The 22,125-nt window shown below is 36.7% G+C and overlaps 1 protein-coding gene across 1 annotated transcript in view; it reads left to right on the top strand.

The window, feature by feature from the left end:
• The window catches only part of LOC112176180, a 37,291-nt gene extending 15,434 nt beyond the window's left edge, over positions 1 to 21,857 (top strand). The window contains exons 25-63 of the mRNA XM_024313997.2: positions 99 to 443; positions 539 to 670; positions 1,108 to 1,221; positions 1,300 to 1,484; positions 1,650 to 1,758; positions 1,987 to 2,130; positions 2,250 to 2,525; positions 2,836 to 3,486; positions 3,573 to 3,764; positions 3,856 to 3,959; positions 4,459 to 4,748; positions 4,849 to 4,933; positions 5,066 to 5,401; positions 6,045 to 6,891; positions 7,483 to 7,646; positions 8,011 to 8,173; positions 8,272 to 8,541; positions 8,709 to 8,903; positions 9,646 to 9,688; positions 10,318 to 10,445; positions 10,547 to 11,047; positions 11,257 to 12,024; positions 12,128 to 12,201; positions 12,311 to 12,659; positions 12,734 to 12,832; positions 12,919 to 13,074; positions 15,051 to 15,232; positions 15,333 to 15,851; positions 16,339 to 16,516; positions 16,615 to 16,751; positions 17,524 to 17,650; positions 17,958 to 18,179; positions 18,267 to 18,626; positions 18,953 to 19,111; positions 19,212 to 19,496; positions 19,573 to 19,788; positions 19,917 to 19,969; positions 20,531 to 20,639; positions 21,197 to 21,857. Coding sequence (XP_024169765.1) covers positions 99 to 443; positions 539 to 670; positions 1,108 to 1,221; positions 1,300 to 1,484; positions 1,650 to 1,758; positions 1,987 to 2,130; positions 2,250 to 2,525; positions 2,836 to 3,486; positions 3,573 to 3,764; positions 3,856 to 3,959; positions 4,459 to 4,748; positions 4,849 to 4,933; positions 5,066 to 5,401; positions 6,045 to 6,891; positions 7,483 to 7,646; positions 8,011 to 8,173; positions 8,272 to 8,541; positions 8,709 to 8,903; positions 9,646 to 9,688; positions 10,318 to 10,445; positions 10,547 to 11,047; positions 11,257 to 12,024; positions 12,128 to 12,201; positions 12,311 to 12,659; positions 12,734 to 12,832; positions 12,919 to 13,074; positions 15,051 to 15,232; positions 15,333 to 15,851; positions 16,339 to 16,516; positions 16,615 to 16,751; positions 17,524 to 17,650; positions 17,958 to 18,179; positions 18,267 to 18,626; positions 18,953 to 19,111; positions 19,212 to 19,496; positions 19,573 to 19,788; positions 19,917 to 19,969; positions 20,531 to 20,639; positions 21,197 to 21,544 — 9,615 coding nt within the window. The 3' untranslated portion in view covers positions 21,545 to 21,857. The remainder of the gene's footprint in view (positions 1 to 98; positions 444 to 538; positions 671 to 1,107; positions 1,222 to 1,299; positions 1,485 to 1,649; positions 1,759 to 1,986; positions 2,131 to 2,249; positions 2,526 to 2,835; positions 3,487 to 3,572; positions 3,765 to 3,855; positions 3,960 to 4,458; positions 4,749 to 4,848; positions 4,934 to 5,065; positions 5,402 to 6,044; positions 6,892 to 7,482; positions 7,647 to 8,010; positions 8,174 to 8,271; positions 8,542 to 8,708; positions 8,904 to 9,645; positions 9,689 to 10,317; positions 10,446 to 10,546; positions 11,048 to 11,256; positions 12,025 to 12,127; positions 12,202 to 12,310; positions 12,660 to 12,733; positions 12,833 to 12,918; positions 13,075 to 15,050; positions 15,233 to 15,332; positions 15,852 to 16,338; positions 16,517 to 16,614; positions 16,752 to 17,523; positions 17,651 to 17,957; positions 18,180 to 18,266; positions 18,627 to 18,952; positions 19,112 to 19,211; positions 19,497 to 19,572; positions 19,789 to 19,916; positions 19,970 to 20,530; positions 20,640 to 21,196) is intronic.
• The last annotated feature ends 268 nt before the right edge of the window (positions 21,858 to 22,125 follow it).

The following is a 22,125-nucleotide window of genomic DNA, read 5'->3' as shown; positions in this document are numbered from 1 at the left end:
TTTCGGCGGGGAATTTGGCATTGGTTCAGTACATTGTTGCTTGACTAGGTTTTTTGTTTTGTTTTGTATTTTCTAATTTTTCTTTTACGTCGATTTAGGTCACAGTCACCCTGGCTACCTTATCATTTTTCTGTCGTCGACCAACAATTCTTGCAATAATGGAATTTGCAAATTCTATTACCATCAAGGATGAAAGCTGTGAAGCTTTCAGTGACAGTTCTTCAACAACAGCTACGAATCATGACACCAGAGATGATGCAGTTGATGGTTCGCAATCAATGGCAGTCAGCAAGCCTGCTGTTAAAGGATTGCTGGGAAAGGGGAAGTCCAGAGTTGTATTTAATATAACATTAAATATGGCCCGTGCTCAGATTTTATTAATGAATGAGGATGAAACTAAACTTGCTGTTCTGTCACAAGATAATTTACTTACGGATATTAAGGTGTGCGCAGCTTTATTTGTTCCTCGTTACTTGGTATATGTTTAATTTTTATTAAACTTTCCTGTCTCATGATTCTTAAACTTTTTGTTTTCAAGGTATTTCCATCCTCTTTTAGTATTAAGGCATCCCTCGGAAATCTTAAGGTAAGTGATGAGAGTCTTCCAAGCAGCCATATGTATTTCTGGGCGTGCGATATGAGAAATCCAGGAGGCAGCTCATTTGTTGAGGTTCTATCCTCTCTCTCCACCCCCCCCCCCCCCCTCTCTCTTTCTCTCTCTCCTCACACACAGAGAGACACTTAAATAATTTTGAAGTGTCAATGGATATGAAAAGGATAATGAAGTAGCATATAAGCTTCAATGAATTAACATTAATAAAGAATTGCTGTGTCGCTGTTTGATAAACGTTTAAAGAAGTACTGGATCGTGCAAGTACTGGTTCTTGCTGCTTGCCAATCTTCTATTGACTTAGTATTTTTCTACTTTATCTCCTTGTTTTTCCCCACAATATTTCTACTTAACTAAATTCTGCTGTAGCTTTTACATGGGATTCTTCTTTTTTCCCACAACCTTTATATATATTTTTTTACTTGTTAATGGTCTTATTGTGTTGCATATTTCTTAATGGCTATTATGGATAGTTTTATTAATATTCAGTTTTGCAGTTGGTTTTCACTTCATTTAGTGCCGATGATGAAGACTTTGAAGGTTATGAGTATAGCCTCTATGGTCAGCTCTCAGAAGTACGCATTGTATATTTGAATCGATTTATCCAGGAGGTACTATACATTTTAAGTTTGTTTATCGTGTACTCTTATTGTTTTTCGATTCTCTTATGTTTGTAAAATCATATACAGATTGTTAGTTATTTCATGGGTCTTGTTCCCAAAAATTCAAAAGGAGTCGTGAAGCTAAAAGATCAAGTAACAAATTCAGAGAAGTGGTTTACAACTAGTGATTTTGAAGGATCACCTGCTATAAAGTTGGATCTGTCTCTGAGGAAGCCTATTATATTGATGCCCAGGAGAACGGACAGTCTTGAGTAAGTTTATGTTCTCATATATATGTGTGTGTGTATGTGTGTGTGTGTGATGCCTCTTAGTTTTAGATTATGGACATATCTGTGGCTGCTTAAGTATTGTTTAGATCTCAATATTATGAACGGTATATAAGATATTTTCTCATTATTTGAATTTCTTTATTTCAGCTACTTGAAGCTTGACATTGTTCATATTACTGTGAAGAGCACCTCTCAATGGTTTGGTGGAAGCAGAAGTGACATTAATGCTGTTCATATGGAAGTATTAACAGTTCAGGTGAGATAATTGCGCTTTGTTTGGAAAGGATATACAGGTTCCAATGAAAACAGATTGTGGAAGCTGTTGTCCTGTTGGGTGCTTAACACAATAATATTGGTTGGTGTATTTGTTTGTTTTTCTTGTTTCTTGTTTCTTGCTTTATGTTTACTTATATTTTTTGTAAGCATTACTTCTTTTTACTACTGTCTCTGCAAGTCAATTAATCTTCATTGGTTGGGGGTGTAGGTTGAGGATATCAATTTGAATGTTGGTTGTAAAGGAGAAATAGGTGAAAGCATAATTCAAGATGTGAAGGGAGTATCTGTTGTGATTCAAAGGTCACTTAGAGACTTGATGCATCAAATACCAAATGTTGAGGTTCTAATCAAGGTAATGGATCTCATATTCATTGGCTGGTGTTGTGAAGTGAAGGATCTATATATCACATGGCCATGTTGCAGATTCATGCATAGTCACATTTAAAAAGCAATTAAATGTCTGCTTTTCAGATGGAGAAATTGAAGGCAGCTTTGTCAAACAGGGAATACCAGATTATTACCGATTGTGCTCAGTCTAATGTTTCTGAAACTCCACATACTGTGCCTCCATTGAACCTTGATTCTGTGACATCTTTAAGTGAGGGTGAAGCCATCACTCAGGATCCAAATGGTACTGCTTTTCCAATTGCAAGTGGGGAAGCCCGGGTCATGATGAAAGTTTGTGTCGTCATTGATTTGGTTGAATTGTGCTTACATACTGGTCTAGGGAGTCTTGCCACTGTGCAGGTAGTTTTCAATTTTTTTGCATTTGTTAATTGTTGGGAACTTAAAAGATTATTGTCACTTTGAACCTGCTGAAGAATGGGTAAACAGATTGACTTTGACATTGCAACATTGGTTAGTAATAATATACAAGGTGGAGAATAATCATTGAACCAAGTTGGAATTCATTTAGCAATTTGATTATGTTTTTTATTTATTTTATTTTAATAAGAAACAAGCTTTTTAATAAAATTAAACTCCCCCTTTTTTTTTTCTCTCACATATATGTGCAAATTTTAATTAATGGGTTTATTTTAACCACTCTATCATCCAGGTTACTGGTGTATGGCTACTCTACAAGACAAATACCCTGGGGGAAGGTTTCCTGTCAGCAACACTCAAGGGTTTCACTGTTCTTGATGATCGTGACGGTACTAAAGAAGAGTTTAGGTTGGCGATAGGAAAGCCTGAGAATATTGGTTCTTGTTCCGTAGATTCTGTGACTTATGATGACACCCAGCACATCACTGATGGAAATGTCGGAAACTTGAATGATATCAATTTAGTTCCTACAATGCTCATTGTCGATGCCAAATTTTGCCAGCTTTTAACATCTGTTTCATTATGCATCCAAAGGCCACAACTTCTTGTTGCACTTGATTTTCTGCTGGCTGTTGCTGAGTTTTTTGTTCCAACAGTCACTGATGCGCTGTCAACTGAAGAAGTAAAGAACTCTGTTTATGGAATTGATGCAATAATTTTGAACCAGTCTACTTACAAGCAACCCTCCACTGAATTATCTCTCACTCCATTAAGACCTTTGGTAGTTGATGATGAAATATATGATCATTTTGTTTATGATGGTAATGGTGGAATATTGCATTTGAAAGATAGGCGGGGGTCCTATGTCTCTGGCCCTAGTACAGAGGCTATTATATACATAGGAGATGGGAAAAGATTGCAATTCAAAAATGTTGTTATCAAGGTATTGATTTTTTTTTTCCTTTCCTTGCTAACTTTGATTCCAGGATTTACAAAGTACTTTTAAGTAATAATGCATGTTCTTTTTAGAATGGGCTGTACTTAGATTCATGTATATCCATGGGAAGCAACAGTAGCTATTCAGCTTTAAAGGAAGATCAAGTCTACTTTGCGGGAGAGGATGAAGTTCCTAATTTGAGTTCCTCAAGAGAAAGTCCCAATAATCTGCCATCTCAAAGCATTGCAGTCAACAAATCAACGGAATTTATCATTGAGTTGCAGGTCTTATATTTGCTTCACTTATTTTTTGCCCTTGTGCGCATTATTTGCATTGCTAAGCATATTTTTTTCTGAGTAAAATGCTTCTTTGCAGGTGGTTGGCCCAGAGCTGACATTTTATAATACATCCGAAAAACTTGGGGAATCACTGATGCTCTCTAACCAACTTTTACATGCTCAATTGGATGGATTCTGCAGGTCACTTTCTATATATGTTCTAATATTTCATTGTTCCAAATACAATATCTGATTTTGACACTCTTTTCAAGGTAGGAACTTTATTAGAATAAGTTATGAAGATCGTAGTTTTATTTTAAGATAGGATTAGCTCCCCTCTTGTTTTTTTTTTTTTTTTGTTTGTTGTTACTTTTTTGTTTTCAGCCTTTCTTTTTTATTTTAGATCCTTCATCTTATTGCAGTAATATCGGCTGACCAAAATGACATATACTGTTTAATATGATTGTTCTGTAATCCTAAATGATTGAGAGGATCCACATGGATCCTCCCTCAATTACAAGGTGTGCTTGTATCACAAATTGTTTTGTTTAGTCCACGGGCCCGCCTTAATTAATTTATACTCGGGAAAACAGGCAAAGTAGATCTGCATTGCTACATAGGTTTCAGGCTCTGATTGCTTAAAGTTTTGGAGAACTGTGCATGTGAAAATTCACACACTATATGGTCTTGCTGCTTGCAGGCTTGTTTTGAAAGGTGATACCATTGAGATGAATGCAAATGTGCTTGGTTTCACTATGGAGAGTAACGGAATAAGGATTTTGGAGCCTTTTGATACTTCTGTAAAATACTCTAATGCTTCTGGAAGGACCAATATACATATATCTGTTTCAGATATATTTATGAATTTTTCATTCAGCATCCTAAGGCTGTTTTTAGCAGTTGAAGAGGATATTTTGGCTTTTTTAAGCACGACCTCAAAGAAAATAACAGTAGTCTGCTCGCAGTTTGACAAGATTGGAACAATAGAAGGTAGGAGTTTCTTTCTGGCTAAATGTGATTGCTAGAATATTAGCATGCCTATATACAGTGACATGCTGACAAATTCATGCTCGGTTCCTTCACCTTTCAGATCCCTCCAGTGACCAAATATATGCCCTTTGGAGACCTCATGCACCTCCTGGTTTTGCAGTTCTTGGGGATTATCTGACACCATTGTAAGTGGAAATTCTTCTGAAAGTTTTGATTTTTCTATCCGAGTTGTTCCTCATGGTGATTTATAATTATATTTACTATTGGAATAGTGTTTCATTTTAAAAAATATTGATATACCATGCACCATATATCAGGGACAAGCCACCTACAAAGGCAGTTGTTGCTGTAAATACCAATTTTTCCAGAGTGAAGAAGCCCCTATCTTACAAACTAATTTGGCCACCTTTACCTTCTGGGGAGTTGTCTCTTGATGGTGTAAATGATTTGGATGCAATACCAAGTGGTGTCCTTTCTGATGAAAGTAGCTGCTCCATTTGGTTTCCTGAAGCGCCTGCTGGATATGTTGCATTGGGCTGTGTGGTTTGTCCCGGAAGAGCACAACCACCATTATCTTCTGCTTTTTGTATCTCGGCTTCATTAGTTTCTCCTTGTTCCCTGAGGGACTGCATTGCAATTAACACCAACGATCCGTATGTCTTTATTTATATATATATATATTTTTTTTTTATGTTTTTAACTAAAGTTACTTTAATTACTTTCTGATGATTTTGTTCCTGTTAATGGGTTATACCTAGATTCAAATAAGTTCCAAATTTGACTGGATTTTAATCAGGGTTGGTGGACTATGTTTAGTAGATTTTATCCATCAAATGTCGGAATCACATCACAGTGATCAAGTAGGATTCAGTTATTCCGTCTAATATGTTAAAGTGTCAGTTGAGCATCTTGTTCTGTTGGTCAAAATCTCTCTCTTTCTTATGTGACTTGTTGCCCACTTCTTTGTATTATGTTTTTTGTTTAGTCAATAAAAAGATGTTTCTTTTTTAAAAAGAAAGTAGGATTTAATTGTATGTCAATTTTGGCTACTGATCTGACTGTTTTAGTCTTGATACGTCAGTGAAACTGTCAAGATCTGGAAACTTGACAGATCTGGAAACATTGATCTGTTGCCACCATGCTATACTATTTCTCTTTTAGGTTCCAGGGAGCAAATAAAGCTGGGAGTTATATACATATTATTGTATGCATGAAATACTGATTGCTTGCTTCTTTTCACTCCACTGTGATAAGAGATGTTGGAACTTTGAGTTTTGATTCCATTTTAAATTGCAGATATCAGTCAAGTTTAGCATTCTGGCGAGTGGATAATTCTGTTGGGACCTTTTTGCCGGCAGATCTTAGTACTTCTAGCATCACAGGTAGAGCGTATGATTTGCGTCACATCATATTTGGATTTCCTGAACCCTCTGCAAAATCATCCAATAGTTTGAATGCCCATACTTCTTCTCAAAGTCACAATCCGCAGTCAGAAAGATCAGCAACAGTAAACTCTGGTCGCCGGTATGAAGCTGTTGCTAGTTTTCGTTTGATATGGTGGAACCAAGGGTCAAATTCAAGAAAAAGGCTATCGATATGGCGTCCAGTTGTTCCTCCGGGAATGATATACTTTGGTGATATTGCAGTGAAAGGGTATGAACCTCCAAATACCTGCATTGTTCTTCATGATACTGAAGATGAAGAGCTTTTTAAAGCCCCTCTTGATTACCAAATTGTTGGGCAAATTAAAAAACAGAGGGGAATGGAGAGTGTGTCCTTTTGGCTTCCTCAAGCTCCCCCAGGGTTTGTTTCCCTTGGTTGTATTGCATGTAAGGGAACACCTAAGCAATCTGATTTCAGCTCATTAAGATGCATTCGCAGTGATTTGGTAACTGGGGATGAATTTTTAGAGGAGAGTATATGGGATACATCTGATGCCAAGCTTACGAAAGATTCATTCAGTGTATGGGCAGTTGGCAATGAGTTGAGTACCTTTCTAGTTCGTGGTGGTTTGAAGAAACCTCCTAGAAGGTTTGCTTTAAAACTGGCTGCTTCTAATGTACCAACTGGTTCAGATCTTACTGTAATAGATGCGGAAATTAGAACCTTTTCTGCAGCACTTTTTGATGACTATGGTGGCTTGGTAAGAGTTCCTATTCCCAATAGCATTATATAGAATCATTAGCGAAAAGTTCAGACTGACTTTTAATATGTAGTGTAGGGTACTCACTCGATTAAGGTGATTTTCTTTTTTTGGTAGCCTAGCTATCAATGAAGTGTTTTGGTTTGTCTTGTTGTTTTTCTCTGCTGAGGACTTCTTGCATTTAGAGTTTATGGGATATTTCGACAATTCAGGATGTGGTTGACTGTCTACAATTACTCTATTTTGGCAAAATAATAATTATTTTCTTTAATTATTTTTCTATTGAATTATATGTCCTGTAGTTCTTAGAGAGATCATTGATTTCTCTTGTCCTTATGTTGTAAATTTCTCGTCAACGCTTTGTACGTATTCTCTTGAATAAACTATTGCTTCTTGTCGGAAAAAATAGAAAAAAGTTTGCGGTCTCTGCACTATTTTGTGTTCTGTAGAGAATATACTTTTGTGACATAACACGTAATTTATGTGCATAAGATTAAGTATCTTTTTTTCTTTTGAAGAATTGTGTTACGCTAATTTATCTATTATATTTTGGTTGTTTCTCTAATGATAATTCTTGGTGTACTGTTGCAGATGGTTCCATTGTGTAATTTGTCTTTAAGTGGAATTGGGTTCGGTTTGCATGGAAGAACAGACTACTTGAATTCGACTGTGAGCTTCTCTTTGGCTGCTAGATCATATAATGATAAGTATGAAGTTTGGGAGCCTCTTGTTGAGCCGGTAGATGGATTCCTAAGGTAATGTTGTACTCTTCGTCAAATCTAACAGGAAGCGATAGATATGTGGACTAGCACTCATCATTCAGTAATTTGATCAATAGTTGGACTACTTAACTCCATATCCTGTTTCTTGTCCTAGTAATGCGTAGCTTCATAATTTTGTTGCTGGCCCTCTTTAAGTCGACCAACTGTAGTTTAAATTTAACAGAAGTTTGACTTGCATTTACAAAAGTTTAATTATTCTTTGATTCTCTGCACACTTGTGCATGAGTTTGATGCTTTTATTTTTCGTTCTTTCTTGTTTCCCTTCACTTTCAATGCCTTGTAGTTTATATTTTATTAATCATGTCTAGTTCATTACCTAATTTATAGATACTTACAGATACCAATATGATCTCAATGCACCAAGTGCAACATCTCAGTTACGCGTTACATCGACTAGGGATCTGAACTTGAACGTTTCTGTGTCTAATGCTAATATGATAATTCAAGCTTATGCAAGCTGGAACAGTCTCGTTCATGTGCCTGAATATCATAAAAAAAGGGTAAACTCTTCTGAAATGAAAATTTATCTTGTGCATTTATGGTCATAGCTTACGTCTATATCTCTTTATTTACTACTGTTTTTCTTTAAATGAAATAGGAAGCATTCTCTCCAACAGACGGTGAACGATCTGTTATTGACATCCATCACAGGAGAAACTACGATATAATCCCACAAAACAAGCTAGGTCAGGATATCTTTATTCGAGCTACTGAGTCAAGAGGACTTACAAGCATAATTAAGATGTCATCTGGAGATGTGAGGCCTGTAAAAGTTCCTGTTTCCAAGAATATGTTGGACTCTCATTTGAAAGGAAAACTTTTCCACAAAGTTAGAACAATGGTGACTTTCATCATAGTGGATGGGCAGGTATGTACTTGTTCCTCAGCTCAAGTCAATGGGCTATTGATTCTGAAAATCTTTCTTTTTTGTTTATAGGTGAAGACTATATAAATTACAGGAAATTGTTTACTTGTTGTGTTAATTCTGAGAAAATGTCCCTTATCTTGCTTGACTAAACTCTATTTGCACTGCAGTTCCCACGGGTTAGAGGGTTGACATCTCCCCATTATACCTTAGCAATCCGTCTCATTCCTGACCAGAGTCTCCCTAGTGAAACAGTGATTCACCAACAAAATGCGCGCACTTGCGGAAGCAGCTCGAATCACCTCTCTCCAGAGCTTGAGTTGGTCAAATGGAATGAAATATTTTTCTTTAAAGTTGACGCTCCAGTATGTAGACTACTTTTCTGAACATCTTTCCCAATTAGATTGGTGCTCTGTTTTTCATGCCTGACATCTTTTTACCCAAAATTTTATTTTCTGTAGAGATAATTTATATGAGTTTCTTAGTGACTTCTGAGTACAAGGACTGCACCTCATTTGGCACTTCTTTAGTATCTTCCCCAATTGATCAGTGCTTTGTTTTTCATGCCTGACATCTGTTTACCCATAAATTTATTTTATTCAGAGATAATCTATGAACCCAATATCTTGAGTTTCTTTGTAACTTTGAGTACAACGACCGCACCTCGTTTGGCATTTTTTTTTTATAAATTTCATTATTTTAGGCAAACAAATTTATGAAGCTTCTTCTTCTTAAACTGCAATTTTACTATCCAAGTTTTCTTCTCGTCGCTTGGTAATACAAGCTATGAAAATCTTCTAAACTGCCACATGCTGAATTTCAACTTAACAATGCAATGAGATTTTGAATACTAATGTGAAGTATAGTTAAAGTAGTTGTCATAAATGTAGTATCGCCTACTAGTTTGTTCGATGACTTCCATTATGGTTTTGTTTATGTTGTTTTTATTTAGTTATTTATTTATCCTTACAAGATCAGTTGTCCTTTTAATTGTATTGCGTATATTTTGTTTAGCCCTTCCTTTCAGTGAAATTATTTTACCTTCAATTTCTCTGGTACCACTTGGTGACCACCTGAAGCTATGCTATGCTATGCTTATTTGTGCAGGACTACTACTCAGTTGAATTACTTGTGACGGACATGGGGAAAGGTATATTTATATATATATATATATATATATATGTATATGTATGTATTTTTTTTCTTTCCTTTGATCTGTTATGAGCCCATGTACGATGATAAGCTATCTCTTCAAATTATTATCGCATGCAGAGCATAAATATATGAAAACTGTGTTTGATAGACGTCATAGAACAAGTCAGCCATGCCCTTGTTATGTGATATGGTTTCATGTTAAAGGTTTACTAATTAACGTGCTCATATCTTAACTAACTAGTTTCATCCATTTACCCTGCATTCTTTCTTCGTACCTAACACTCCATCAGATTCGTACTGTACTGTACCCTCGTTGAAGCATGTGCATTACAAGTGTATGATGCATGTCTCTTCAGTATAATGAAAAAGATTGTATCACCCCGATTTAACTGCAGGCTACTGCCTTAATGTCTACCTTCCCCTTCATTGTCTATGGTATCTGTACTTGGCTTACCATGACCGGAAATCTATGCATCACATACAGTTATTGTTTTTATTTTGTTTATTTTCTTTTATAAGTTTCTCTGATGACAAGAGAGCTAGCAGTATATATATGCATTCTTTCTCTTCTTCATATCAAACTCTTTTGAGTGACATTCATTTGCTTTTCATGTTTATTATCAGCAGGGGTCCCTCTTGGATTCTTTTCAGCCCCTCTAAAGCAGATTGTGGGGAATTTTAATCATGATTCATATCCATATGATAATGTAAAGAAGTGGACATCCATTGAATTGTCCTCGGCAGAGTCTATGGTAAAGTCAAACTTTTAGTTATGTCTGCTCATGAGTGAAAATCTACCAAGCATTTACTGTCAAGTTTATTTGCCACCTTATATATGTCAAATGTGATTCAGGATGATAACCATAAGAAATTGGGTGGGAAAATCAGATGTGCTGTATTGCTGTCACCAAGATCTGAAGGAGAGATAAGTGATCAATATGATAACAGTAAAACAAAATCTGGATTTATCCAGATCAGTCCGAGAAGGGAAGGACCTTGGACTACTGTGAGGCTAAACTATGCTGCCCCAGCTGCTTGTTGGCGGTTAGGCAATGATGTTGTTGCTAGTGAAGTACGTGTAAGGGATGGCAATAGATATGTGAATATTAGGTCTCTTGTTTCAGTACGTAACAGTACCGATTTTGTGCTTGATTTGTGTCTTGTACCGAATGTTTCTATGGAAAACGTGAGTTTAACAGACAATTCAAGTACTCCCGAGGGTTTACAGACCCATAGCAACAAATTTCAGACAGATGAGTTCCTTGAAACTGAAAAGTACAGCCCGACCACTGGCTGGGTTGGCTCCATGATTCAACCAAGCCAAGATATGATTGAAGGTGGAGGATCCCATCAGGTATTATTCTAGTACAAGTTGATCTTGGCATGTACTGGTAGTGGTTATATAGGGTGATTTTATGAAACATTTTTCAATATGTTCCTTTAGTTTTATATATTTGTTTGGGGAACTGTTGAACTTTTTTATGGTACTTTCTTTTCTAATAAGTTCTAACACTACTTATTTTGGAGCTGTAAACTTCTTTCTGATTACTGTCAATAATGCAGGAATTTCCTACAGTTGAGTTACCACCAGGCTGGGAATGGGTTGATGATTGGCATTTGGATATGGCATCTATTGACACTGCTGATGGCTGGGTCTATGCTCCAGATATTGAAAGTCTAAAATGGCCCGAGTCATTTGATCCATTACGGTTTGTGAACTATGCAAGGCAAAGGAGATGGATCAGGAATAGGAAGCAAAGTACTACGAATCAGGAAATATATGTTGGAACTTTGAAACCTGGAGATACCATACCCCTTCCTCTATGTGGGTTGACACAACCTGGATTGTATGTCTTGCGTTTAAGGCCTTCTGATCTTAGCAATCATGATGAGTATTCTTGGAGTTCAGCGGTGGATGGGTCTGAACAACCAGAAGAGTCTGGTTCGTCAAAAGTATGTCCTGAGATAAGTGTATCGTCTCTTATTGAGTCAGAGAAACTGTTGTATTGCTCACAGATAAGTAGTACTTCTTCAAGTGGTTCCCACAAATTGTGGTTTTGTATGAGTATACAAGCGACAGAAATTGCAAAAGACATTCATTCTGATCCTATCCAGGATTGGAATCTTGTGGTTAAGTCCCCGCTATCTATCTCCAATTTTCTTCCCCTTGCAGCTGAGTTTTCTGTTCTTGAGATGCAAGAAAATGGTGGTTTTGTTGCCTGCTTCAGAGGGGTGTTTTTTCCAGGAAAGACCGTGAATGTTTTTAGTGCTGACATAAGAAAACCTTTATACTTTTCACTGCTTCCACAAAGAGGATGGTTGCCCATCCATGTAAGCCTTTATTTCCATCTATCCTTGTCATTTTACTCCAGCACTTCTGTTTCTGGCATATAATGTTTTATTAAATCTGGCCCTTTGATTTATTTCTTTGAAGGAAGCTGTCCTTTTGTCCCATCCTCATGAAGTTTCATCAAAAACAATAAACTTGAGAAGTTCGATATCTGGAAGGTGAAACCCTACTATGCATAAATTATACTTGGTGTATGGCTTTTTCATTAGTATATGGAATACCATCTCTTGGGTCTTTCTCCATAGTTTCTTTATTTTGTGAATGCAGGATTGTTCAAATTATTCTTGAGCAGAATTCCGTTGAAGAGCGTCCACTGCAGGCTAAGATCATTAGACTCTATGCTCCTTATTGGTTTTCAATTGCTAGGTGTCCTCCTCTCACATTCAGGCTTGTAGATATAGAAGGGAAGAAAAATACACGAAAGATAGGTGGTTTATTTCAGTCTAAAAAGATTAATGAAGTTGTCCTAGAGGAAATAACTGAAGAGGAAATATATGAAGGTCATACAATTGCTTCAGCTCTGAATTTTAAAATGCTGGGCCTTGCTGTGTCGATTGATCAATCTGGCAACAAGCAGTTTGGACCTGTTAAAGATCTTTCTCCACTTGGTGACATGGTATATATCAATATGAATATCATACAACGTGATTGCATTGTGGACCAGTCTTGATATTTTCTCCTTGTTTTTAGGATGGATCATTGGATGTCCCTGCTTATGATGGCGAAGGCAATTGCATGCAGCTTTTTATTACCACGAAACCATGCCTGTATCAATCTGTTCCTACAAAGGTATATATAAATATGAGTATATGACAGATTATCTTAAATCTAGATATGTGTGTATACCTCTGTTTAGTAGTTTACCCGCTTTTCAGGTAATATCTGTCCGACCATTTATGACCTTCACCAACAGACTTGGTCGTGATGTATATATCAAGTTATGCAGCGAGGATGAACCAAAAGTCCTTCATCCATGTGATTCAAGAATATCATTTGTATATCGTGTATCAGATGGACCTAATAAACTTCAGGTTGGTAGTGTGTATTTTGTTGTATTACCATTTGTCATTTTTACACATTTTTACCTCTCATCCCTGCATCTTTACTTGTTTGAGGTGACGCACACAGATAACCCAAAATATTATGCCCGTTGTTAAGATTATTTAGGTGCACGAGTCATTTCCTCAAAAGGGATGTTGTTTTTCTTCTCACTGGTGCATTTTATGCAAAGCTCAAGGGGAAAGTGCTGATCGTCTTTCTGCATTGTGAAGTGGCTAATTTCTTATGGAAGAAGTTATTTAGGGAGGCAAGAGTGGATTGGACAACTACATTAGAGACGAGTGACTTGCTATGAAAAATCCTATAGCTTTTGGTAAAGGGAAAGAGGCCAGAATCCTTTGGGGTTGTACAGTGCTAACTGTTGTTTGGGTGGTTTGGATGGAAGGAAGTAAAAGATTATTTGAAACCTATGGTGGGGTGGAGAGGGAAGACCTGTGGGAGAGAGTCAAGCTCTGGGCATCCTTATGGGCTTCTTCTATTTCTAAGGAATTTAAGGATTATAATCTTTCTTCCATTATTCTTAAGTGGCAAGGAGGTGTAGTATAGGCCCCTAATCTTTGATTTAGTATTAATAGATGAGCTGCTAAGCCTCTAACCCTAGCTGCCCTCTTAAGTTCTTTAAAGCGGACTCCTTGTTGCCTCCTTGTATTTCGCTTTTTGTTTATTCAATAAAAAGGTGTGTTTTCAAAAAAAAGAAAAGAAAAAGGGTATAAAGTCTCTATTCATAATTGAGAAACTAATAAATGACCAAATCTGGCGATTGAGGAAATTAGATCACACAATCACACCCCCTAAACAGACTATGAAAGCAAATACTTTTTGTCCAGCTTTAGTATAATCATGCCTTGTTAAATGAGTACTTAAAAAAAAACATAAAAATATTTCTTGTGGACTTTGAGTCTTGGAGTTATTCGAGTATAACTTGTACGAACTTGCGCGAAAGTCTTATTCCAGTTTTTGACAACCTTATTAGTTATTAATTAATAGATATTCAATTTTTAGTCATTAATTGCTCAGTTGACTTGGTTCAACTTCAGGGATGGAATGAGAGCATTTCTCTAATGTTAGACAAGAGGCCTCTGATTGGATAGGACCGAACCGCCCGAACCACTGTCCGATTGTTTTGGATAGGAGCTCTAGTATATGAGGTCCTGTAGTTTTGGTTCTTGAGAACATGTGGTTATATGCCATGGAGCTTCATACAACTGATGGGAGAATGTTCTGTCCAAGTGTGAAAAGAAGATAGGTTTAAATGCGGAGGCTACATTAGAGTCTTTCTTGTTTTGTGATAAATGACATTAGTATAGATTACATGACATTTAGCTTAACAAATAGGAATTAACCCTGGTTTACTTTGTCAACTGGCTTGGTAGAGACTTCAGTTTTCCATATTCCTTCCGTCTGTGAGATTTGCATTCTGTTAGCAAAATAGTATTAATGTTTCCTTAACTTGCGTTTCTAACGTTAAGTAACTCTACAACAGTTGGGAATCGTTTTGGGTTCTACATTACACAGTTAGGAATCTTATTGGTTTACTTTATAGCCAGGTTAAGTAGGTATACTTCAATTCCAACAAAAATTTGCAATTTCACTTCCAATTTGTAAGGTCTGCATATAAAATATTTATTATTTAAGTGTGCATGATGTTAACATTCTTTGCAATGGTTATTGCAATGGTTAGGACTGTTTAGATTTTGTTAGTTGTTATGGATCATATTTACTTTATAGCCAGGCTTGGTATACTTCACTTCCAACTATAGTTGTGATTCCTTCCAACTGTGAGATTCCCATTCTGTCAGTCAAATCTGGTTGGTTTCTTTTCATTCGCATTTTTTCTTTTATATATATATATATATATATATATATATATATATATATAAATCTGTTGTGAAGTTTTTTCTTATGCTGGGACCAATTTTGATAGCATCTTTTTCTGTTCTGTCTTTAGGTTCGATTAGGAGACACCAACTGGTCGTTTCCTATTCAAATTGTAAAAGAGGACACAATTTCTCTTGTTTTAAGGAGGCATAATGGTACTCGGACATTTTTGAGGACAGAAATTCGGGGATATGAAGAAGGCTCACGTTTCATCATTGTATTCCGCCTTGGATCATCTAATGGTCCTATCAGGTAGTTATGCATACCTCTGTTTATGCTTTGCATGTATGTATGAGTGAATGTATACTCATATAGTTATATGTACCAACCTGTCAAATCATTTTCTGAGCAGAATCGAGAACAGAACTGTCAGCAAAACACTTAGCATTCGCCAGTCTGGGTTTGGTGAAGATGCGTGGGTTCCTCTAGAACCTTTTTCAACAACAAATTTTGCTTGGGAGGACCCATATGGCCAAAGATTCATAGAAGCTAAGGTCGACAATGATCTCTCCACTGGAGTTTGGGAACTTGATTTGGAAACAACAGGCATATGTTCTTCTGAGGAACTCGGATTGCAATTTCATGTTGTAGAAATTGGTGATATCAGGATAGCAAGGTTCAGTGACACCAGAACTACAGATGCAAGTTTGCATGAACAAATTAGGTCTCTGCAGCTTGCTGAAAATTGCGGACCTTCTAACCTGCAGAATACGAATCAGAATAATGGTGCCTCACCTCTTGAGCTTATAATTGAGTTTGGAGTTGTAGGGCTTTCAATTATAGACCATAGACCGAAGGAGGTCTCCTACTTCTATTTTGAGAGAGTCTTCGTATCATATTCTACAGGCTATGATGGTGGGACGACAAGCAGGTAAGAGCAGCACCTCCCTATATTACGCTGCCATTTTTCTTGTGTCTTTCAGTCCAATGTTATTATGTTGTGCCTGTACCTCTTCTGAATCAACCTTATCTTAAAACATATATGAATAATTTATTAGATCTAGTTAGGAAAATGTTAGGACAGTTAGCCACTTCATGCATCATCGTGGCATACTAATTAATTTAAGGAGTGTAAGAGAACGATTGGCTTTGCATGCCTGAATTGCAGAAGGCATAGAATTCTTGAGAAATATATACCAACAGCATACAGGTGAATTATTATCATCTTGTTTAAAATAAAATAGAAAATAATGATAATTACGTAATATTTATGAAATGAGACAGTTTTGCTGATTATCTCTAGGGTAACAGCATATTCTCATCTACTGAAATTTCATTATAACGAAGTTGTTTTCAACTCTGCTGTCATACTCTAGTATAAGATACTTGTCAGATGAGAACATTTGTCGTCCTTCCAGGTTTAAGCTCATACTGGGCCACGTGCAGCTGGACAACCAACTCCCTCTAACATTGATGCCAGTGTTGTTGGCTCCTGAGCCGGACTCTGATATCCATCATCCTGTTGTCAAGATGACTATAACAATGCGTAATGAAAATACTGATGGCATCCAGGTCTACCCTTACATTTATATCCGGGTAATGCTTCTTAACATTATGGCTAAATATAATTTGTTTTTCTTTTTAAACAGAAGTGATTTCCTAAGCTCTGACCAAAGTACATGGTGACATGATAGGTGACTGAGAAGTGTTGGAGGCTTAATATTCACGAACCAATAATTTGGGCTTTGGTGGATCTGTACAATAATCTACAGTTAGATCGTCTGCCTAAAAGTTCTAGTGTCACAGAAGTTGATCCAGAAATACGCATCGAGTAAGTTTCAACTTCTGCTTGGTATAGAAAAACTGCCGTTTTTCAGTGTGCTTGCAGAAATATTATTCTGATGTGTAAATGAATCTACTTTTCACTTCCCATTTTTCTTTGGTTAAATGCTGGAAATGCATATTGTTGATTTGTTGAGGTAGGTTAGTAGTTTTTCTAGCAGTTAGTGAACAGTTATATGACAGAAAGACCCTTTTCTGGTTAATGTATCTCTCTTAATACATAAAATCATGTATATGCATATAATTTTGTGTATGCAAATTAATCAACACTGATGCATGTGCTATTATATGTTCTGTTTTATTATTATTTTTTATTTTTTTATTTTATTCATTTAATGTTTCCATGTTTTCTGGGGCGACTTGCAATTTTTGCTGCTTTATTGGTGCTTCTTTACACTATGTAACATGAACCATATGAAACTTGCATAGATAAGTTTGATGCTCAAAAACCGAAGAGTGAAGATAGGTTTTATTCTGGTTTTTAAGAGCCTTGAACTCTGTGTCTCTGTCTCTCTCTCCCTCCCTCTCTCTGTGGTTGGGTGTGTTAAGCTTTATAGGATCATGTTCTTAGTTCTAGCATTCGGCTCACCATCTACTGGGTTTCCCTAAACAGTGGATGGAGCTGGTAGTGAACTACTGATATTGTTGTTTCTTCTATGAGAAAATAATATTAAGTTGTCCTGTAGCAGGGCGCTAATTTTGTGACTTGATTTGGGAGTATTGTAACGTTTCAATTTTTTCCTTCCTATCTGATTTTCCAGCCTAGTAGACATTTCAGAAGTTAGGCTAAAGGTGTCACTGGAAACAGCACCAGCTCAGAGACCTCATGGAGTTCTAGGAGTATGGAGCCCAATACTATCTGCAGTTGGAAATGCATTCAAGATTCAGGTCAGCTATCTAGATTATTTGGGGGGAAAAGTTGCATTATTTTACATATTGGAATCATTATGCACCACTATGCATCCTGTTGTTATGAGAGAGTCTCCTGATCCAAATGCTTTGATTTTCTTTACCCAACTTTGATTTCGTCTTACTGGGATTTGTTAAGTATTCATATATCTGCATCAATCTTTTTGGCCAAAGTGATATTGGACGTCAGCACATATTCAACTCATCACGGGAATGTAAAATTTATGTTAATGGCAACATTGTTTTAAGCTACTGCTCATATGATACTGTTATCTCATTACTCCAGGTGCATCTGAGGAGGGTGATGCACAAAGACAGATTCATGCGGAGAAGTTCCATTGTCTCTGCCATTGGTAACCGCGTTTGGAGAGACTTGATCCATAATCCTCTACATTTGATATTTTCAGTTGATGTTCTTGGTATGACAAGTTCAACTTTGGCTTCTCTTAGTAAAGGGTTTGCTGAGCTCTCAACTGATGGGCAGTTTACTCACCTACGGTCAAAACAGGTAAAATTTTCAAATTTTCATAGGAACTGATAAAAACAACTAAACTTCGATGGTGTTATCTTGAATGCTGATTTTAATTATTATCAGGTATTTTCAAGGAGAATTACGGGGGTGGGTGATGGAATCATTCAAGGCACAGAAGCATTTGTGCAAGGTGTTGCTTTTGGCGTATCTGGAGTAGTGAAAAAGCCAGTTGAGAGTGCAAGACAGAACGGTCTGTCAGGACTTTTTCACGGGATTGGACGTGCATTCCTGGGAGTTATTGTGCAACCAATGAGTGGGGCATTGGACTTTTTCTCCTTGACTGTTGATGGAATTGGAGCAAGTTGTTCGAAATGCCTAGAGGTCTTCAATAGCAAGACAACATTCCAGAGAATTAGAAACCCCCGGGCAATCCGTGCCAATGGTATACTTACAGAGTATTCTGAGAGAGAGGCAGTTGGACAGGTAATTTATGTGTTTAGCAAGCTTTGCAAGGGTGGAATATCAGAAATTTTCTCATCATTATCAAAATAATTAGAAGTGACTATTGAAACTGTTTGGCACTTGGGTATGCCCAGGAACAAGACTATTTGATGGCTATAAATTAGGATTTTTTTTGTTTTTGTTTTTTTAATCCTGGAATTTGTTGTTTAGTTGTAAGCTGAAACATTGTTGAAAGGTTTCAAATGCATGTATATTGTTCAAATTGAAAGTATTTGTTACTTACCTTTTTGACTACAAATTTGGAGTATGATCTTAGTGTTCATCTCCTTTTCCTTCTTTTTTTGTAGATGATTTTATACCTTGCAGAAGCACATCGGCACTTTGGTTGTACTGAAATATTCAAGGAGCCCTCAAAGTTTGCTTGGTCTGATTATTATGAAGAGCATTTTGTTGTGCCTTACCAGCGGATTGTTTTAGTGACCAATAAGCGAGTGATGTTGCTTCAGGTTGGTAAAGCAATATTGTCTGTAGCATACAGGTACCTTTATTATAGGTTATAAATTGTTTGTCTGCATGAAACTCAATCTCTGTTTCTTTGCTTCCTAGTGTTTGGCTCCAGACAAAATGGACAAGAAACCGTGCAAGATTATGTGGGATGTGCCTTGGGAAGAGCTTATGGCAGTGGAGTTGGCTAAAGCAGGTCACAATCAGCCATCTCACTTGATCCTCCACCTCAAAAGTTTTAGGAGATCAGAGAATTTTGTCCGGGTCATAAAGTGCAATGTTGAAGATGAAGTAGAGGGAAGGGAACCCCAGGCTGTTAGAATCTGTTCTGCAGCATGTAGGATGTGGAAAGCAAACCAGTCTGCCATGAAAAGCCTGATGTTGAAGGTCAATACTGTGCAGAAACATTAATTCCATCAGAGAGAGCGTATATTAAACCCTAACAATGACTCTCCATTTGTAGGTTCCATCAAGTCAGCGACATGTGTATTTTGCCTGGTCTGAAGCCGAGGGGAGAGAAAAACGTACTCTGAACAAAGCAGTGACTAGGCTGAGAGAGCTCCCGTCATACAGTTCTGCATCAGATGGTAGAAGATTTGTTAAACACAGCATCAACTTTTCAAAGATTTGGAGCAGTGAACAAGAATCCAGAGGTCGATGCACATTGTGCAAAAAGCAGGTGCTTGTAGCATTCATTTGCTTTAGTTGTTTCCATCCTTGAAATCTTTACTGTTATCTGGTGGATTGGTGAATTTAATTATCTGCTGTTTTTTTAATCGAAGATGAAACATTCTTTCATATTTTTAGGTTTTGGAAGATGCTGGATTATGTAGCATTTGGAGACCCATTTGTCCTGACGGGTAATTATGAGTTTATCTTTACTATTTTCAAGAAACAGTCATTGCAGTTTGTTCTTTTATTGCTTCTTGCCATGTATTAAAATGGTTTTACTTCCGTTCATGTGAATTTGATGCGGCCACAACTTCAAGTTCCAAGGGTTTTTCTATATTTTATTTATTTATTTATTTATTTTAAATTCAAGTTTGGCTTTTGCAAGGCCCGGCTCTCTAAGTGAGGACCTTGGGTACTATTTAAGGTTTATTTTTAACACAGTACCTGAATCTCATTAAGTCCTAGGGAGCTTAATCTAACTCCACTACCCACCCCATTGTATCCCAATCAAAAGAGAGAATACATGAAAGAATCAAAAGATGACAATGGGCATTTGCGGCTCTCTTGTTTTTTTTAATTTTTTTTTCCTTTCTGTAATTTGGTTTACAACTAAGAATAAATAAAATAATAAAAAGTTACCCTTACTAGCAAGAAAGCAAAACCTCATTTAATCTGTATCCTAATTTACGTCATCTGGGGAGTTATGCATTTCATCATTTGGAAATTAAGACTGGTATGTTTTCCTTCAGGTATGTCTCTATTGGAGATATTGCTCACATTGGCAGCCATCCTCCAAACGTTGCTGCAGTTTACCGTAAAATTGACAGGTTGTTTGCACTTCCAGTTGGATACGACCTGGTAAGTAACTTACAATCATTAACAAGATTATAACCTAATTAGGTTAGATTAGAACTTCAAAGTCTTCTACATTATAAACTTATTGTAATGGAATCTCTCTTAGTATACTACAAAAGGGTGAGAACAAATCAATTCAATTATCAATGCATGTATGCAAGTGGCTGTTGTGCCTTGATGGAAACTGCAGCAATCTATGATCAACACTATCCTCATCAAAATTATCCTCATTAGTATTTAAATATTTAGCAAGTTGTATTTTTTTTTTCAGCAAGTTGTATCTTTTTTTTCTTGATTCATGCGTTCGGGCATCTGTAGAATACTTAAGAGACCACTTGATTTATTACAACAACAATTTGAATGATAGTAGGGGATGTTGTAAATGTTATCATATAAACTGTTTACTCATGTTTGAACTCCATATAAACCTTATAATCATGAATTCATGATCAGCATCAATATTTTACTTTAGTGAGTGATGGTTGTCATAATTATGTATGAAATTCCACTATGACGACTCGTATATGTCTTGAAGGATAATGGTCAATCTGCATGTGTAGGTGTGGAGAAATTGTTTGGATGACTATGCAACACCAGTATCAATTTGGCATCCTAGAGCTCCAGAAGGATTTGTATCTCCTGGATGCATAGCTGTGGCTGGTTTTGTTGAGCCAGAACCTGATTTGGTTCACTGTGTTGCTATATCACTTGCTGAGGAGACAGAATTTGAAGAGCAAAAGGTTTGGTCAGCTTCAGATTCTTATCCATGGGCATGTCACATTTATCAAGTCCGCAGTGAAGCTCTTCACTTCGTGGCATTAAGAACAAGCAAGGAAGAATCTGACTGGAAACCTATGAGGATTCTTGATGATCCTCAGCCCCTATTGCAGTCATTGAAAGAGCACTAGCATATGGGTTTCTAAAGACCTTTCTCCATTTTTCCGGGTTAAGAAAGGGCTTTAGTGTGTCGAATACTGTTGTTGTATAGTAGTGTGTAGGATGTCTCTCATCATCACAGTTTTGGATGCAAGTTGCATCACCCAACACAGAGGAACTTGTATATGATATTTACAAGTGATTTCAAAACCAAGTTCTATTTATAGCTGTTTGATTTCATCTTCCAAAGTGTTCATGTCCACACGAATGTATATTACTGGTATATTGGATCAAAATAGGAAAGAATCCCAGAAAAATGCTTGGGGCTTTTTGTATTTTTCAGAATGATTGTTTTCTTAATTATGTTCAAAGTATTGTACTATTGTTTGTTTCGTTCTTTTGTGTTTTTTTTTGTTTTTTTGTTTTTTTGTTTATCTCACTCCCTCTCCGTTTGCTGGGTTAGGTTTCTCAAGTAATTTGTTCATGTCTCTCTTTTCCGGTGTTCTCTCTTGTTGGGCCTATCTAGAGTCTAGACTACTTGGTGGTTCCTCAAGGTAAGCATTGTTAGCACGTAAAGGAGGGAGCTCAAACTCAATGATATAGTCATGCTCAC

This window comes from Rosa chinensis, chromosome 7 (genome assembly GCF_002994745.2).
Source record: "Rosa chinensis cultivar Old Blush chromosome 7, RchiOBHm-V2, whole genome shotgun sequence".
In the NCBI taxonomy this organism is placed as follows: domain Eukaryota; kingdom Viridiplantae; phylum Streptophyta; class Magnoliopsida; order Rosales; family Rosaceae; genus Rosa; species Rosa chinensis.
This window is presented reverse-complemented; position numbering and strand designations above follow the sequence as displayed.